Here is a 19380-nt window from a genome sequence, read left to right on the forward strand (position 1 = left end):
TACTCTTACAACATGGTCATAGGGTTAATTTCTTGACTATTGAAGTATGCTTTTTAAAATTTTGGTTTGGGGGGGCTGGGGATATAGCCTAGTGGCAAGAGTGCCTGCCTCGGATACACGAGGCCCTAGGTTCGATTCCCCAGCACCACATATACAAAAAATGGCCAGAAGCGGCGCTGTGGCTCAAGTGGCAGAGTGCTAGCCTTGAGCGGGAAGAAGCCAGGGACAGTGCTCAGGCCCTGAGTCCAAGGCCCAGGACTGGCAAAAAAAAAAAAAAAAAAAAAAAATTTTGGTTTGGTAAAAAATAGGCTATAAGCATTTGCTCTGGGCACTTTCACATTTAGAACATTCTGAAGCTACTGTACTTACTAAGCTTAATCAAATGTATTTAATTTCCAGGGTGAAAAAGAACAGCCTGTGTTTGCGATGACTGGCCTTCGCTGGGGGTCCTTCAGAGATGCTGGCGTCAAAGTTAGCAAGTAAAGGATCACTATGCTGATGTGTTATGACTTAAAAAAACAACAACAACCTTCTTCTGTCCCTGACTTTGAGATTCTAATACACAATGCTCTCTCTGGGAATAAATCTGGAGGTTGAGCTGGGTATGAGTTATGAGGTAGTAATCGTCAAGTCGTGTTTCACATCCTCTATGCAGAGAGGCTCAAGAACGTTCCAGTTTCCTCAACATGAGTGTGGTGGCAGCCAGGGAGAAGGATCCATCTCTTGATTTAGATAACATATTTGAGTGTAGTTTAGGATCAAGCTGAACTGAAGACAAAACTGAATTGCCTGTCATCTGGCTTAGCAAGGTACCAAGGGGGAGGTGCTTCCTGACCTCAGCCTCGAATTTCTAGTTGGTTGGAAAACTTTGCTGAAGAGCTGTTTTGTTTTTTCAAGTGTCATAGTCTGAGACCACAGGCTTACCGTGCTTAGAGACAGAAGAAAGGGGGAGGCTTGCCTGTGCAATGAGACGGAAGAGCTGGCCTGTAGAGATGATTAGAAGGCCGCTGCTGGCTTCCATGGCAGTAGCTTTTGTTTTGGAGAATCTATTACATGAAATGAGACTCTTGGCTTGGCAAGATGGTACATCACACTCCCTTCCATGTGGAAAGGGAGTGCAGGCTGTGGCCTCCTGAGGTAGGACTGAAGGAGCCACCATATGAGGTTCACTTCATTCCTGATGGCTGTCCTTTTTCCGTGTCCTGAAACCTAGGGCTCCTAGTTTTAGTGTAGTTGAGCTGAATGATGATTGATGACACACAGCTTCTCATTAAGAAACTCTTCATGTACTTTGTAGGCTGGCCTTCATAGAAATTTCTCATAGTTTCATTTCATTATTCCTGTTAATGAAGTCCCTGACTGTGGAATGTCAGAAGAGAGATACTGCTGTATTACATTACACATGGCATCTTAAATATTTCACTTTTTTTTTTTTGCCAGCATGCCATGATTATGTTGATTTCACAAATTACATTGGGTTTGCTCTGTAATCTTGTATTCCCTCACAGCTCACCAAGAGGAATTGCTTTGCTTTCTCTGAGAGTCTAGTGGGAACAAATTGCTTTCCAAAATGTATTAATCAACAACTAAGCACAGCTGTCTAAAGATACCTCCCATTCTTGCTCTGTATTTTGACTGGCTTTCAAACAGTTAATAGCAAAATTTGGTGGTAGTTGTAGACTACCTTGGCCAGCACTGGCCACTGGGTTACTTTTTGTGTAAAACAAGGACCAGAGGACATAAGAAATCATTCCCTAGCTGGCCATGGGAAGACTGGGAGCTTAGTGTCAAGATTTACTGCTGGAAGAGGTGAAGGGAACTGCTGACAATTTAGAAATAAATTGACTGAGTCAGGATGTTTTTCTACTTGGCTAACTGGGAAAAAAAGTAAACTATAACGTAAGTTTAGGAAACAACAACAACAACAAAAATGTCAGATGACCAAGGCCCTCATCAGTAGCCTCAAGGTATTATCCTGAATAATAATTTAGAATGTTCCACACTGCCCATTAAGCAATATGGATAATATCTCAAAATCCAGATCAATTACTGTATTATTGACCCTAGCTGTGTAATTATGCATGTTTATATTTTTAGGCTTTCCCTAAAGCCTAAAATGGTTGTTGTTTGATGATTTCCTTTCCTCTGCCAGCCATTGTCTATGTGCCATACCCTCACTTGATTCTTGTACTACTCATTTTATATATATGGCTGCTCTGATGATTTTAGGCCTTTCGTGATTTTTTTGTCTCTTCTTGACTCCCCTTACCAAGAAATTGTGTTCAGATTATACCATGACGTATACAGTAATTTATTATTTTCTTCTACCCTTGAGGGCACTTAACTTCTCAAATCATAAGTTCTCAAAGTTGGAAAATTTATACTGTATTTTTCATATATATATATGTATGTATGTATGTATGGGTTTCTTTTGGTTAGTTGTGGGGCTTGAACTCAGCCTGAGCACTGTTGCTGTTCCTTCAGCTAATGGCTAGCACTCTACCACTTTGAGCAACAGTGCCACTTCCAGTTTAATTAGAGATAGGAGTCTCACGGACTTTCCTGGGGCTGCTTTGAACCCCGATCCTCAGATCTCAGCCTCCTGAGTAGCTAGGATTACAGGCTTGAGCCACTTGTGCCTGACTCTTCTGTATATTTTACCTTTCCTCCGTGGACATAGTAAGAATAAACAAATATATGCTGATCAGATTAAATAGCAGTTAAGAAGGGGTGGCTGATAACAGAATTTTAAGAGATGAATCTATTTGTTGTCACTTTCAAATTCCAAACTAGGCATCTTTCTCCTTTTTCTTTCCAGTAGCTTTTACCTATTTGCCAATGTACAGAGATCCTCTTCCATAATTAAAACTTGCCAAAAGCTGTATAGCATGAGTGGTGCAAAAGCATACTAGTTTACATGTTTTAATTGTGTGTGCTCTGGATGTGGGGCACAGGCTCCATCCTGTAGTTGGTAATGCACAGCGATTGTGTAGAATTTGCATTGTTTCAATGTGGCTTCATCATTTTATCCTCATGGCTCTTTTGACTGCACACTCAACTGTATTTTATGGCTGAAAATCATCATTAGAGTGACACTTGTGAACTTGGGAATTCAAGTAGACCTGGTTTTATTTCTATTGAACTTAGGAATTAATTAGACTCTGGTTTTACTTCTAAGTGGCAAGAATCTTTCTACTGTCTCACCGCATGGGACATGGTATCAAACTTCAGGTTAAAAATTTAATGTAGTACTCTCTTTTGTTGAGCCACAATCCTCAAGCTCTCATAATTTTAATGTATTATCTGTCATGATAGCTCCTTTTATATTTTAATCTGATTTTCATTGTGGTCCTTCTCAGGTACTGGTATCTTGGGCCTCTAAAAACCAAGGCAGCCCACTTTTTCAGCACTCTTCAGGTAAATACCACTTAAAACTTGCCCTGTATTATTATTTCATTGGTTCTTTGCAAAGTGTGTATTTGAGATTTTTTAAAAATTTTCCTGCTAGAGGTGCATATCATGTGATCCAACACTAAAATGAGTGCATTTGATTATAGGCAGTTGCAGAAGCTTCTTGTTTTTATAAGCAATCCTTGTTCATCTACATACTTACTCCCTTCCTCTGTGACCAAATTCATATTGGATTTCTCCTTGATGCTCCCCTTCCCTTTGCTTGTCATTCATTCACCCTTCAGACAAATTTTGAGCAGAATAACATTACTTACGTGTATGTCTACACTAGTACATAGCAATGAATTGAAGATTTATACTAGAAGATACCTAATTGTACAGGCATGTTTATAATATCAGTTATACTACCCAAGTTATACTACCCAAGATGAGTAGTGGGTACCATACTGGGTATGCATAGGTAGAGAACATTTTTGTTATCAGAGGAAGTTCTTAGGTATACTGCTGTTATATGCGGTACATTAAAAGGGGTAGAGAGCATAACACAGTGGTAGAGCCTGAGTTCAAGTCTCAGTACCACAACCAAAATAAAATAACAGTTAAAAATTGGCATAAAGGGGCTGGGGATATAGCCTAGTGGCAAGAGTGCCTGCCTCGGTATACCCGAGGCCCTAGGTTCGATTCCCCAGCACCACATATACAGAAAACGGCCAGAAGCGGCGCTGTGGCTCAAGTGGCAGAGTGCTAGCCTTGAGCAGGAAGAAGCCAGGGACAGTGCTTAGGCCCTGAGTCCAAGGCCCAGGACTGGCCAAAAAAAAAAAAAAAAAAATTGGCATAAAAATCTCAGGAATTTTTTTTATGATTAATTATTAATGAAAAATATTGAGGAAAATGCAAGCCAGATACTGGTAGCTCACACCTACAGTCCTGACCATTTATGAGGCTTAGATCTGAGGATCAAAGTTGAAGCCAGCCCAGGCAGATAAATTCTTGAAATTCTTATCCCTAATTAACCAGTAAAAAGCTGAAACTAGATGTGTGACTCAGTGATAGAGTGCCAGCTACGAGCAGAAAAAGCCAAGTGCGAATATGAGTTCAAGTCCCAGTACTAAGCATACATACAAAATAAAATAGAAAAATATTAATAGAAAACTTACCCTTAACTATATACTATGTTAGCTTTTATGCAAATTGACGTAGAATAGTCCTATTTGGCGAGCCAATCTAAAAACTAGTAGTGAGAAACTTGTTTCTAGTATTTATATAAAAAATTATTGGTAAGGTGGGCACTAGTGGCTCAAACCTGTAATTCTAGCTACTCAGGAGGCTGAGGTGAAGATCACAGGTCAAAGCCAGCCCAGAAAAACAAACTAGCAAAAAAAACATTTTCTAGGGACATTGAGAACCAGAGACTGAGAACTTGTAGTATGATGTTGGTGGGAGGGGCGTGGGGGGGGTTTCTCTGTACCAAACCCCAGCAGGAGTTGGCCTTTTCCATCTCACAATGCTGGGTTCTGGTATGAAAGTATAGACAAGATTGATCTACATGTGAGCTCATCAGGGTACTTGTTATTGGAAGAATAAAGTAAAAAAATGGCCAGAAGTAATGGAAAATGAAAGCAATTTTAAGGGATCAATGATTGATTTGGCACTGAGGTAAAATGGAGTGGTTAGGGATGGGATTTCTCAATATGATTGAAAACTCTTATCTGCCTACCATCTTTAGGCGGCCAAGAAATAACACTCCTATCTTCCTCTTCTGAATTAGAACCAAGTTTCGAAAAACATGTAGAAACCAGGAAAGTGGAGATGAAAGTGGCCGCTTTCTACATGACAGCAGAACTGACAGACATAACCTAGATATGTGGTCAGAGTTGCACTTACTAACTCACCAGTTCGGATTTATCCAGGCAAAATGGGCAGCTTCAGGACAGAGACCTTCTTAGTGAGATGTTTGCGCAAAGAAACAGAAAACCCATCACAATTGCTGCCCGACAGGGTGCTAGGGCAGGTCAGGCCCATGCCTATCATTAGTCCTCCTAGATTGGGAAGGAATAAGCAGTGTGAGTTTTAAAAAAGCCAACATTGTTTTATTCATTCGTTCATTCATTCACTCATTTTGGTGCCAGTGCTGGGACTTGAACTCAGGTCCTAGGAACTGTCCCTGAGCTTTTGTGCTCAAGGCTAGCACTCTACCACTTAAGCTACAACTCTGCTTTCAGCATTTTTTGGTAGCTTATTGGAGATAAGAATCTCACAGACTTTCCTGCTAAGTCCCGCTTCAAACTGCAGTCCTCAGATCTCAGCCTCTTGTGTAGCTAGGATTACAGGCATAAGCTACCAGCACTCAGCCAGAATTGTTATATTTATACACACACATATGTACAATATATATTATATATACACATATATATACAAATATATATATATATATATTTACCTCATGGCAACTGGAGAACAGGAAAGTAACTCAGTATAACAGATGAACGGGGCACAAAAGAATCAACCAAACGATGATGTAATGTGATTAAAGGGTAGGATATCAGGTATATTGGACTTTCGTACCATGTGACCAAATACTAGAGAGAAGCAACTGGAAAAAAATTCAGAGGTAGCAGAGGGCTTGGCAGAGCAGAGCAGTTCACATGGCTTCCAGGAAGCAGAGAAAAAGAAGGAACAGAGGCCAGGACAAATCTGTCCCTAAGGACATACCTGTGGTGACTGACTTCCTCCAGCTAGACTGTACCCATTCCTTTCTCCACTTCCCAGTAATGCCATCCCATTAAGAATGCACCATGTGGTCAAATCATATCTGGAAACCCCTCACAGACCTACACGAAAGAGCTTTACTAATCTCCCAGGCATTTGTCTACTTCTGCCAAGTTGACAGTGAAGATTAGCCATTACTTCAGGGGTTGCCATGTCCAAGATGGAATAGTTGTACCTAGTAACGAGAATCAGGATGCCATGGAAATAGAGGCTGTTATGAATTGGGCTAGAAATCTGAAGTGTGGTTTTTATTTTTACTGTGGATGGATCCAGGATGTCACTGGATTTGGGTGCTGAAAAGTAGATTTCAAAACCTCCATTGAGGATGATGGGCTTTGAGCTGGATTTGGATTGCAAGACTGGGCTGGACCATTCTACCTTATATGTGGAGTATGATGACAGAAGTAAGGTGGCTGTATGAGGCAACTGGATTTCATCAGTTTAATTTCATGTCACTGGGGATAAGCAATCACAGGTTTCTTTATTTCTTTCTCTTTTTCTCTTTCTGTCCCTCCCTCCCTCCCTCCCTCCCTCCCTCCCTCCCTCCCTCCCTCCCTCCCTCCCCTCCCTCCCTCTTCTTCCTCTCTCTCTCTCTCTCTCTCTCTCTCTCTCTCTCTCTCTCTCTCTCTCTCTCTCTCTCTCCAGATGTAAACCATAGTTGTCTACTGGCTTTCCCTCTGATGTGTATTAGGGAGTGCAACAGAGGCAGCAGTCATGGAGAGAAGATAAGAGGGAAGGGACTCTGGAGGATTCCCTACTCCAAATTAGAGAGAATTCTGTTGAAGAATCTAAACCCTTGCGAAGTGAACCTCCCAGGGTTAAGAACTGTATGTGCATGACCAAATTGTTTTCTCTCATTAACAGGAGTGGCCTCAGACTCACCAAGCCTCCATCTCCTACACAGGACCTAAAGAGAGACCGCCCAGTGAACCAGAAGAAATTCCTCCCCGGCCCTCTCTGTACAGGAGAATCCTCCGCAGGCTTGCCTCCTACTGGGCACAACCACAGGATGGTGAGAAACATGGTGACTGCAGATTAGGAAGCTCACTCAGTGTAGAGGTGGCCTCACGTAGACCTCCAGAATCAGCCACACGCAGGAGGTGTTCATTCGGCTTTCCTGTACCCTCTCTCTGTCATTGATATTTATATTATTGTGGCTGTTTTGGGCATAGAGATTCCATTTTTAGCCTGATGTTTCACCTCTGTGAAGGATAACATAAAGCTAAGGTGGAGAGCTGGCAGGAAGGGCTCAGGTGGTGGGAAGGGGTCTTGTCAGTGCAAGAAGCTGACCTGTGTCTGATGGATTCCCAAAGCCCTTTCCCCAGAGGTGAGCCCTGAGGTCTGGAACGACGTAAAGCTGTCCACCATCGAGTTGTCCATCACAACCCGAAACAGCCAGCCAGACCTGATGGTAAGTGTGTTCATCTTGAGAAAAGCATTTGGCACATGAGGATAGTGATAACAATGCAGCATATTCTTAGACTATTTTGATATTTTTATTATTTCTCTGTGAGCATAGGGAAGAAAGGATTAGAAAAGGGCATGGTGAACTTACAAGGAAGAATAGCAATGGAAGATGTAGTTAGGTGTAGTTCAGTATGGAAGCTAACAGGACTTGAGCAAATATTTCTGTCTGTCATTATTTAGTTGGCCTTCAGAAGGCTTAGGACAGAGGTCTTTAGAATGAAAATCTATGAAAATCTCTTCTTTTTCATTGGAGCAAAAATTATTTTTATGACTATATTAAGTATACAGACTCAGGTCCTCAGAAACACACACACACACACAAACACACACACACACAAAAACACACACACGTATATAGCTATACAAATTATTTTATTTGGGTTCAGTCTCTTTTTTTTTTTTTGGCCAGTCCTGGGGTTTGGACTCAGGGCCTGAGCACTGTCCCTGGCTTCTTTTTGCTCAAGGCTAGCACTCTGCCACTTGAGCCACAGCGCCACTTCTGACCATTTTCTGTATATGTGGTGCTGGGGAATTGAACCCAGGGCCTCATGTATATGAGGCAAGCACTCTTGCCACTAGGCCATATCCCCAGCCCGGGTTCAGTCTCTTAAGACAAGCACTGTCTACCATGGTAGTCAGCTTCAAAAAATTACTTACATTAAAATTAATTAGAATTAAGGTAAAATTAACTCATTTCCGGGCTGGGAATATGGCCTAGTGGCAAGAGTGCTTGACTTGTATACATGAAGCCCTGGGTTCAATTCCCCAGCCCCACATATAGAAAGTGGCCAGAAGTGGCGCTGTGGCTCAAGTGGCAGAGTGCTAGCCTTGAGCAAAAAGAAGCCAGGGACAGTGCTCAGGCCCTGAGTCCAAGGCCCAGGACTGGCAAAAAAAAAAAAAAAATTTAAAAATTAACTCATTTCCTCAGTAACTCTAGCCACATTTCAGATGCTCAATACCAGTACATGGCTAATAGCCACCATAGTGGAAAGCGCAGACATAAAACATTTCCATCAATGCCAAAAATTCTAGTGGACAGTGCCACTCTAGACAGTGTACTAAAGTAAATGGTGAAAGAAAGCAGGGATGGGCAAACTAGTCTGCCGGTTGTTTTTATATCGCTTATAAGTGAAGAATTGACCTTCTAGAATTAAGACTCATTTACTAGAAGACAGATAATAATTGGGAAGATGCCTTAGTTACTAAGGAAGAGTTAAACAAGATAAAATTAAAGACATAAATCCTGTGAAATAAGTGAGGTTTTTGTTGGAGCACAGGCATGTTTTTTCATATCTGTGTTGTCTCTGATGTCTTGGAGCTGTGGTGAGAAGGCTGAGTAGTTGTCATGGCTCCAGAGTCTAAGACATTTAATATTTGGCCATTTTCAGAAAAATTTTATTGATCTCACCATAATGAAAATCTTAGTAATTTATATAAATGAGAATGCTAATAGAAGCCATTCTTAACTGTGAACTAATCACAGCATTCAGCTTTTATGCAAATCAGAGTCACTGTTGCCCTAGCCAGTTGGAAATTGGCAGAGTCAGAATGTGGTTTGATTCCAGTACTAATATTTGGAGTATTGACTTGTTTTGTAATTACTAAAGTAATACATATTTGTTGCAAAATGTTTGCCAAACATTCTTAAATAATAATTGCAATTTAAGAACTGCTTAGTAAAACTACAGAAGTATTAGAGTAAAATCTTGAGTGACTTCAATATATGCCTGGAGAAGACAAAGCCTCTCAACATGATACCCACAGGAGAGCTCCTGTTGATGCATTCATCTGTTTATTACAAAGATACTGTAAACAAACTTGTAATTACAATTTGGTAAAAATATATATATATATTAGGATGTGATACATTGGCATTGAATAGCTTTTCTTATCACAGACTTATAGTTTAAGTCAATAAGAAATGAACAGAGGAAACATATGAAAGAATGAGCAAAGGATTAAAATAGAGAATTTGCAAAAGAAATCAAGACGTGAAAAATAAAATAGCTTCTATTTGTTGAGTATTTACTAGATGCTTGGTACCATCCTAAGAATTTTACATGTATTCACCTACATGACCCTCATGACTACTCTATCAGAACGTTTATCTGCATTTCATAGGTAAGAGAACAGAAAAAAAGTTCTCAACATCAAAGAAATACTGAATAGTAAGTAGTGGACTATTATAGACAAAAAGATCTAGCAGGGTCTGTGTTGATGCTGGTAGAGCTAAGCATTGTGGGTACTATGACAGTGTAGCTAGCACCCTGTTCAATAGCAGCCTGGTAACTCTATACAGTGTCTAAAATGCATGCCTACCCATTGTTCTGTTAAGTATAGGAATTTATCTTACAGAAATGAGCACATAAATATGTAATATAGATAGTACTTTCTCTTTGACCCAATGGAATTCTGAAAACATTGTGGAAAGTGAGAGTATGAAGGTTAAAAAAAGTGAGATCTGTTCCAGAGGAATTTTACAAAGAGAGATAAAATTTCTATCACACATTTCCTTTCTACTCAGCCTTTGGTAATTTGTACTTCCAGTATTTTGTGCATGTTCTTTTAGTATTGTTCTCGTCTCTGATGATTGAATACCAATGAATGGATTGGGTTCAGTGAGCCTGTGATTCAGCTCTAGATTAGTTGCATTCAGAATGCTGAGTGCTTTTATCTTTATGCCAATTATAAAGGTAGCCAGTGCTGTGCTCCTTTATCGCTAATGGAACACATCCATTCTTTTCCCTTTTTTCTACCCCTTTTCGCAGAAATAAAAGCAAATGCAATGAAACATTGAAAGACAATGTGCCCACCATGTGATAGCCTAAAATGCTTACTTATCATTAAAGGCAGGATATTCAGAGTAAGAAAGAAGCTTTGGGAATATGAGAATGTTAGGATCTTTTGAGTAAATGAATTTACTGCATTTCTTTTTTGCTGTTTTTGTGTCTGTCCTGGGATTTGAACTCAGGGCTTTGTGCTCTCACTTGTTTTTTTCATTTAAGGCTGGAGCTCTACCATTGAGCCACATGTCCACTATATACTGTATTTCTAATAATACAAGATATGAAACTAACACTTAATGAATTTTAGTACATCTATTTCAATATATAATCATCTAGTTACTGGTAAGGCAAGATACACATTCAATGTTGTTAAAAAAAAACTGAGTTAAAATAATTTGTAAGTGTAAACCCTGGTACTGGCACACAAAAAAATAGTCAATAAAATTATTTGCATCAAATGGTTCCTTTTGTAGTTAAAAGGAAACATTTTTAATTAAGTTTTGTTAATGATCGAAGTAAGGCTCCAATTTTTTTTCTTCCAAGTAGCCAGTTGTCCAAGCCCATTGGTTGAAATGTTCATGTCCATTTTCCTCAGATCTCCCTGTCATATTAATTATATGGATTCCTTTGGATTTCCTGTAGATTTTGTTATTTCAACTGCAGACAGTACAAGTCTTTTTTTCTCCTTTCAAATATTTAGTCTTTTTCTTCACCACACTGCCAGGATGTCTATTCCTTTATTTTTCTATATTTATAACCTGGTTTTCCTAATTATTATAATTTTATAATACATCCCTCTGTTTTTGTTCTTAAAGAGTCTCTTGGCAATTTGTGGCTCTTTTGATTTCTATAAATATTTTATAATGTTTATTAAGTTCCACATAAAAATTGATGATATTGGTCTGGGCTACATTACCCTTGGATCAATTTGAGGAGAAATGACATTTCTACAATATTGACTCTTGCAGCATATGCGTGTGATATGTTGCTCCATTTTTTTTAATGTCTTCAATATCTCAATGATGTTTTATAGTTTTCTCTATACATCTTGTCTTTTGCTAGATTTATTCTTGGCTACTTTCCTTTTTGATGCTACTATAAATAGTGTATGTTAAGATTTCATTGTCTAACTGGCTTACTAGAAGGACATGTAAATGATTTCTTATCTTGACTCTGAAGCAGCAGCATAAGTAATTTCTTGTTAATTATATGGATTCTTTTGGATTTCCTGTAGGTTTTGTCATTTCAACTGCAAACAGTACAAGTTTTGTTTTCTCCTTTCAAATACTTTCCCTTAGTCTTTTGTCTTCACCATAGTGCTAGGACCTCAGTGGTATTGTACAAAGTAGTGACATGATCATTTTCTCAAGCCGTGAGAAAAGCTTCATGCTTCATTCTTGAATTCTGTGTGATTAAAAAAATAAAGATACTTGATAAGATCGAGCAAGTCTTCATTATCTAATTCAGTTGGTTAAGAGTTTTGATTGTGTGTGTGTGTGTGTGCGCGCGCCAGGACTAGGGCTTGAACTCAGGGTATGGGAGCTTTCCCCGCTGAGCCTTTTTGTTCAGGTGAGAGCTGTACCACTTGAGCCAGAACTCTACTTCTGGCTTTTTGGTGATTGAAGATGAGAGTCTCACAGACTTTTCTGCCTAGGCTGGCTTTGAACTGTGATCCTCAATTCTCAACCTCCTGAGTAGCTAAAATTGCAGGTGTGAGCCACTGGCAGGCAACTAGCTCAGCATTTGGATTTTTAATCTTTGCTATCATAGACATTTAGTTTTACTGAGTATCTTTTCGGTATTTTTAAGTTGATAAACTTTTCCCATTGAATCTGCCAATGTCATAACTTGATTTTTGAAACATGTCATGAGACTTTTAGCCAAGATCAGCAACAGTTTTACCTTTGCATCTGAAATACTGAACAGAGTCTATGAAATGACTGTTTCATTCCCAGAGAGAAAGAAATCAACTCACCTAGCTCACCTCTGGAGGGAGAGCACCGGAGTAACCAGAGGCCCACAGGAGCCTACTGGTCTCCAAGAGAGTACAAGAGAACTGCGTGCCCGGCCCTTCCCTGTTTTAGTTATTGCCCAGACTGTGATCATCGTCCATCCTACGCCTCTCACATCGCTGAGCTTACATGCAGGCTAGACTCACCATAACTAACTTGCTAGTTGAGATGGGGTCTCACTAACATTTTGCCTGCGTTGACCTTGAGCCACAATGTTTTATGTTTTAAACTATTTTAAAAGTTGTTACATGTAAAATTATACAATATTCAAATAGTGTTTTTAACCTTTTTAGAGCAAAGAGGACTTCATGAACATCTGCATTGAACCCGACACTGTCAGCAAAGGAGACTTTATCACCATAGGGTAAGTGGACTGGCATTTGTAGGACCTGGGCTTCATGACATAGCACGCAATCTCAGACTTCACGGCTGGGGGCGCCATGTCATCTGTTGACTATAGAGATGGAGTGAAGTTCTCGTCTTGGGTGGGAATTCTGGCATTGAGTTTTCCAAAGGGCCAATGTGCATAATGTCTGTCTGCTACTTTGGAAAAGAGTGTAGAACAGCCCCTGACTTTCTGCCGAAATTAAGGAATTCCACACACTAGGCACAAGGTCAGGAACTCTGGTTTCAGTTAGAAACGGGAACATGGTCTTCTTCATTCTGCTATTCACTGACCTTGAAACTAAGGTCCTGCAAGCTTTTCTGAATGCTTCCCCTTTCCCGTGTATTAAATGTCAGCCTCAAGGAGAGTGTTTAAGCTATGTGACACTTTTAGAGCCCCCTACCCACCCCCTTGCTGTTCTGGTCAGTTTACCTTCCTAATCGTAGGGCAAGCATGGAAAACTAGAAAAGGTATTGAACACCTTGGACATTTCCCAGGCTTTGCTGAGTCCTACCTCTGCCAGGATTTTATTGGCTAAGAATGCTAAAAACCCTCCAGCAGTCTTCGAAGCATCTAAGTTGCTGGCGTGTTCCCATGCCAACTGGTAATCTGCTCAGCTCTGTGTGTCTGTGCTTGGTCTCCGCGCTCCCTCTTGTGCCCGTTTAGGGAGGGGATGTTTCTCCTGCAGCAGCCACGTCTCCATGGCTGCATCATTATCTACACCAGCGCTGACTGACAGCAGAATGGCTTTCATTAGTTGATGGTACAAATTCTTGAGATTCTGAATAGCTCCAGAATTCTGCAGCCTTTTGATATACTTGCTGTATCCCAAGTAGGGGAAGAAAGGAAAAGCCCCGGGCTGCTCTGCTCCTGTGTCCAGAAACCATACACAATATTGACTAAGAGTGTAACCATGAGGACTAGCTTGATTCAAATCATTAGAAAACCAACATCCAAAATTAGAAACAGAGCCCCATCCCACTGCCCAATCTAGGCAGAGTCATCCTGTTCCCCCTTCTTGCCAGCTGTGGTGGCATTAGTTTCCTCTTAGTCCTTACTGGAAGTGAAGTTAAAATCATGGTGTGTGTGTGTGCATGCACACATGCACTGGGTATCTGAGTGCTTCCAGGATAGTTCCATATAGTTTTCCATATATATGTATGTGTATGTGTATGGATGGGTATGTGCATATGTGTGTCCTTACCAAATGCTAAATTGAAATCATGGTGGGTGGGTGTCTCTCTCTATTGTCTAGTAGAGATAAAATATGGTAGTAGGTTGTCAGTATGGAGAATCATCTAAGAATGTCTTAAGACTGATCCTGTATATAAAAGAGCTATGTCTTGGGCTGGGAATATGGCCAAGTGGTAGAGTGCTTGCCTTGCATACGTGAAACACTGGGTTCAATCCCTCACCACCACATATATAGAAAAAGCCTGACGTGGCATTGTGGCTCAAGTGGTAGATTGCTAGCCCTGAGAGGAAAAAAAAAAGCCAGGAACAGTGCTTAGGCCCTGACTGAGTTCAAGCCCCCAAGACTGGCAAAGAAAGAGAGAGAGAGAGAGAGAGAGAGAGAGAGATCTTAAATCAGAGTAAAAATCATTTCTACTTTAGTAGAGAATAACCGGAAGGACCAATGACAGTACTTTCCCCAGATAATTATAATTTCATTTTGAATTTTAAATTTGAGACTAAAGCCATGATTAGATTTGTGTGTTAACAGTTTAAAACAGAACAATCCGGAGAAACCCTCCATCTTAACTTCCTGCCCAGTTCTCTGGATCTCTGGAGCCGGTTAGCCTGCTCAATCTGCAATGTGCCATAGAGCCGAGTAGGAGTCACTGTGGGAATTTATTCACAGAACCCCACAGCACCGCTGAGCCGGCCACTTCTCCTGCCCTCATCTGGGGAGGGGGACAACTTGAGCTTTTGTCGCTGAATGTCATTGCCATCACCACGGACTTCTAAGCTTGATTTTTTTATTTTTGCCTATACTAACAGAAGTAAAAAGGTGAGAGACCCCAAGCTTCTCGCGGATGGCACGGAGTGCCTCCAGGCGGGCCGCTGCACCCTGCTGCTTCCGGAGGTGAGAGGGGAGGGGAGGTGGGCCCATTTAGTGTTCTGACTCCTCTGCTTTCTCCCCCCACCCCCTGTTAGCAGGCATTTGCTTGGTTTGGGGGTCAAATTAAGGGAGACCTGGGATGGAGTGCTGACCCCCTGGGGCAGGGGTTGGAGATGTGGGAGTTTCCCACACGGTTCATGTGTCAATCAACAGTGCAGAAGCGTTCTATGATAATACAGGAAGAATTCTCTAGTTAGGGCTTCATTTTAATATTTCCTATAGAAGATTTGGAATCCGTCTTCAGCCAGCACTGAATTTGCACTGTGAAATGCCTCCATACTTGGAAGACTAAGCTATGACAGTGGAAAAAAAAAAAGTTAGAGATCCGTGATTGGTGCTAGCTCCGGGAGGAGTTGCCGCAGGCCTTTGAACGACCGCGAGCAATGGTTGAGATGGGGGTCTCTCCACCTCCACCTCTGAGTAGCTGGGATCACAAATGTGAGCCCCGCCGCCCCCCCCCCCCCCCCCCCCCCCAGTGCTGGGATGTTGTGGAGGCTCAACAGCTGGAGTTACTTTCCCAGCCCTGCATTTGAAAAGTTTAGCCTGGCCAAGTCCCAAAGCACTTCGGGAGGGGGACGATTAAAGACAGGAAGGAACGATCGGGTTAGGATGAGCCCGGGCCGGCCGAGGCCCGGCTCTGAGCCTCTCCCCCTCCCCGTCCCCCAGGGAACGGGCGGCTCTTTCAGCATCGACAGCGAGGAGTACGAAGCCATGCCCGTGGAGGTGAAGCTGCTGCCCAGAAAACTGCGCTTCTTCTGCGACCCCAAGAAGCGGGAAGAAATGCTGCAGAGCACAGCCCAGTGAGCGAGCACCGGCCCCGCCGCCCGGGCCGCCGCGGGGCCCCGGGACCAAGCACCTCCGCCCGTCCCCCCGTCCCCCCCCTACCGCGTGCGGAACCCCGGGACCCGCTCCACCCGCCTGCCCGCCCCACCTCCCGGCTTTGTGCCTGCACTCCATCCGCGCATGCGCTCACGGCGGGGCGGGGCGGGGCGGGGCGGGGCGGGGCGGGGCTGGGCTGTCCGGTGCCAGCCTGGATCTGCGGATCTGCAGCGGAGCGCGGCGTCCTCGGACTCCCGGCGCTCCGCTCCCCCCTCCGCTCTTTGTTGCTCTTTGTTTCGGGGTCCCCCGGGGTAGCGCCGCCTCCCCAGACACTTCCGCCCCCCTTTTACAACGATACTTTGTGAGCTCCTGTCTCAGTGGTATCCACCACCGAAAAGAAAAGCAAACGTCAAACGGCTTCCCTCGCCAGCGTGCTAAATACCGGGGACCGGGCAGCACGGCAGCCCCGCCTGGGACAGGCCCAAGGTGCCCACCCCCCCCACAGTCCCAAGCCCCTCCTGGACAGGCCCAAGCCTCTCACCAGCCTGGGCTCCCCCCTCCAGTCCCTCTGCAAGCTGCAGTGTTTCAGAAGCACCCCCCCCCACCCCCGTGCCACCCACAAGGATGTTCACAAACCATAGGTCCACGCCAACACCTACAGTTCTTAAAGGGAAATTAAATAGTTGCCAGTGTACTTCGTGGTGTCTTGTAAATATTACTTTTTTTAAAACTTATCCAGTATAATTTTAAATTCCATAGCAATTTATTGCCCCTCATTCGTTTATAAAAATAAACTAGTACTTCAGTAGTTGAAAAAAAAAAGTTAATTTTTCTCCCTGTGGGCGTATTTCCATACCACTTTCAGCAGAAGAATCTTATAATGTAATTTATTTTTATGTGTGCCATTTTGTTTTGATTGCTTCTCATTCACAAAAAAAATATAAATGGACATAAAATACATTTTGCTATAGTTCCTAAATGCTAAGTTAGTGAAGAGCAAATGTTTTTGTAATTACTGGGCATTATAACTGAGAAAAGTTAATTCTTTGATAATTAAAAATTATTAGAATTTTCTTTACCTTCGTTAGCTCATTTACTCAATACATATTTGTAGTGCGACAAGAGTTAACAGTTGCAGTCCTTGTTTAGCTTTTTATACTTGTGAGCACATAGGTAAACAGGTAGAAACAAAAAAATCACAACAATCTTACACAGTTCTTTGAATTCTTGCATGGCACAAGCAGTGTTCTCCCATTAAAACAGCGAGTGACTTCTCAACAGGCAACTTCATTAGGTCCTCCTTTCATTAAAAGAGAACTCAAAACCACCCAATTTGCTAAGGATGTTATGCAGAGATGAGCATCATGTGGTTCCAATACCGCTCTTGACATTTCCCTTATTTTCTACTCCAGAAGTCCTTATTCTCCAGGGGTCCGTGCGCCATAGCAAGGTGCAGAAGGAGGTAGTAAAGAGGAACGTGGGGAAGAATGGCGGGCAGACCAGAGCTCCAGCCTCTCCTCAGAAAGATAATATACCCACATGTCCCACAGAGAGTGGCCAGTAATGCTTTATTATACATACAGCAGCTTCTCCACACATGATCACAAAATGTAAGGCTTACCTGTTTAGCACTCTTATGTCAAGGGGGTTGGTGGTAAAAAACACTTGAGCAAAAAAATTACAGATGGGTCCAAACATATCTCTAATATAGGAGCCACTCCTTCATGCCACCATAGAGCGGTGAGGGGTGAGGCTATGTGTAAGGAATCAAATTAGCATATTATGGTCCTATCACAGTAAGACTAGTACAGAATCTGACTTCCTTGTTTCACTGAAGTGCTTCATCTACACCAATGGTGCAAATGGATGGGGAAAGATATTTAATGCATATGAAGAATTTTACTTATAAACACACTTTAAAATTTTGTTTTCTTTCTTAGGCTCTACTGTGGGGACTTGCTTTCCTTACTGTCTATTTCTTCATTCTTGCCTTAGTCCTTCCGTGAAATGACATTTTACAATGCAGTCACAGCTGGAAAACGGAGCTGGTGTCCTCCTCTGCACTATGAACTTCAGTGGGTTAATTTCACCCAAAAGCTGCGTATTTTTGTGCAGTAGATGCCTTTTTTTTTTTTTCTTTTTGCCTGGGTGCTATCCCTGAGCTCTTCAGTTCAAGGCTAGCTCTCTACCACTTGAGCCACAGCGCCACTTCCAGTTTTCTGCTGGTTAATTGGAGGTAAGAATCTCATGGACTTTCCTGCCTAGGCTGGCCTTGAACCGTGATCCTCAGATCTCAGCCTCCTGAGTAGCTAGGATTACAGGTGAACCACCAGCACCTGGCTTGTGGAGGCCTTCTGGAAAACAGGTTAACAAAGGTTTTGTTCTTTCCTCAAAAGTTAAAATGACTAAGCAACAGTGTCTTGTATATGCACATGGCATATCAGTTCTCCAGCACCCCCCAAAATACATACATAGCTACCGTGCTCAGGAAAGTAGGAACCTGGCTTTGTGAGAAATGCTTAAGTGGGGCTGGGGATATGGCCTAGTGGCAAGAGTGCCTGCCTCATATACATGAGGCCCTGGGTTCGATTCCCCAGCACCACATATACAGAAAATGGCCAGAAGTGGCGCTGTGGCTCAAGTGGCAGAGTGTTAGCCTTGAGCAAAAAGAAGCCAGGGACAGTGCTCAGGCCCAGAGTCCAAGCCCCAGGACTGGCCAAAAAAAAAAAAAAAAAAAAAAAAGAACTGCTTAAGTAGCTCTCCCAAAGTTCACAATACACACACACACACACATACACACACACACGTACCAGTATGTAATGTAATGTAATGTCTTTTCAGTCACTGTGTAAAACAGAAGAGCTGCTTCTCCAAGTTCCCTTTTGTGATTCTGGGGGCGCAGCCCTGGCTCTTTGGATGGCATATTCTCAACCTCGACTTCTGATTTCTGAACACTGTGTGTCCAAACCACAACTTCTCTGCTAGAGTTCTCTCTAGGTCTCTTTCCCATTCATGTAAGCCAAGGCAGGGCTCAGCCCGAGAGCTCTGGTCCCCCCAGCGGAGCCACCACGATTCCTTCCTACCACAAACCATATTGGTTGACTAGGTGAAGGATCACACCACACATGATCATGTTAAAATGTGAACTTTAATTGTAAAAATCATTTTCTGTAAATATAGTTCTATCAACCTCTGCACACACTTGGTTCAGATATATACAGATATGATATACATAGATGTCATTTATACCACCGAAACAAAGCAACTCAAGAAACTCTTAGCCATATGATTAACCCCAGATTTCTTCAAGCCTTTAAATGACTGCCATTAAAGACACAGAAAAAAAAGAAAAAGACCACTGCACCTGTTTACAGTAGCATCCAGAGAAAACATAAGAACTTCCGGATTTCATCACATGAGGTAATAACTTGAAACAAAAATAGATTCAGTTTCTCTTATTGCTATAACTCTCAGGATGGTATATGATTCAAAATGGGGTTTTTACATTTAAGGCAACAGGGACGTTATGCTGAGCCTTACTTGCGGGGGGGGGGGGGGAGATAGGAAAACAGGGCTTCCAAGGTGACAACTACCTTGTTTTCAGAAAAG

At 42.3% G+C, this 19380-nt stretch overlaps 1 protein-coding gene across 1 annotated transcript in view; it reads left to right on the plus strand.

The window, feature by feature from the left end:
- Positions 1 to 15846, plus strand: part of Agk (acylglycerol kinase) — a 72645-nt gene extending 56799 nt beyond the window's left edge. The window contains exons 10-16 of the mRNA XM_048340352.1: positions 400 to 479; positions 3360 to 3417; positions 7045 to 7192; positions 7494 to 7591; positions 12739 to 12809; positions 14832 to 14916; positions 15619 to 15846. Of these exons, the coding sequence (XP_048196309.1) occupies positions 400 to 479; positions 3360 to 3417; positions 7045 to 7192; positions 7494 to 7591; positions 12739 to 12809; positions 14832 to 14916; positions 15619 to 15756 (678 nt within the window). The 3' untranslated portion in view covers positions 15757 to 15846. The remainder of the gene's footprint in view (positions 1 to 399; positions 480 to 3359; positions 3418 to 7044; positions 7193 to 7493; positions 7592 to 12738; positions 12810 to 14831; positions 14917 to 15618) is intronic.
- Positions 15847 to 19380: the final 3534 nt, after the last annotated feature.

Source organism: Perognathus longimembris, chromosome 2 (assembly GCF_023159225.1).
Source record: "Perognathus longimembris pacificus isolate PPM17 chromosome 2, ASM2315922v1, whole genome shotgun sequence".
NCBI classification, from domain to species: Eukaryota; Metazoa; Chordata; class Mammalia; order Rodentia; family Heteromyidae; genus Perognathus; species Perognathus longimembris.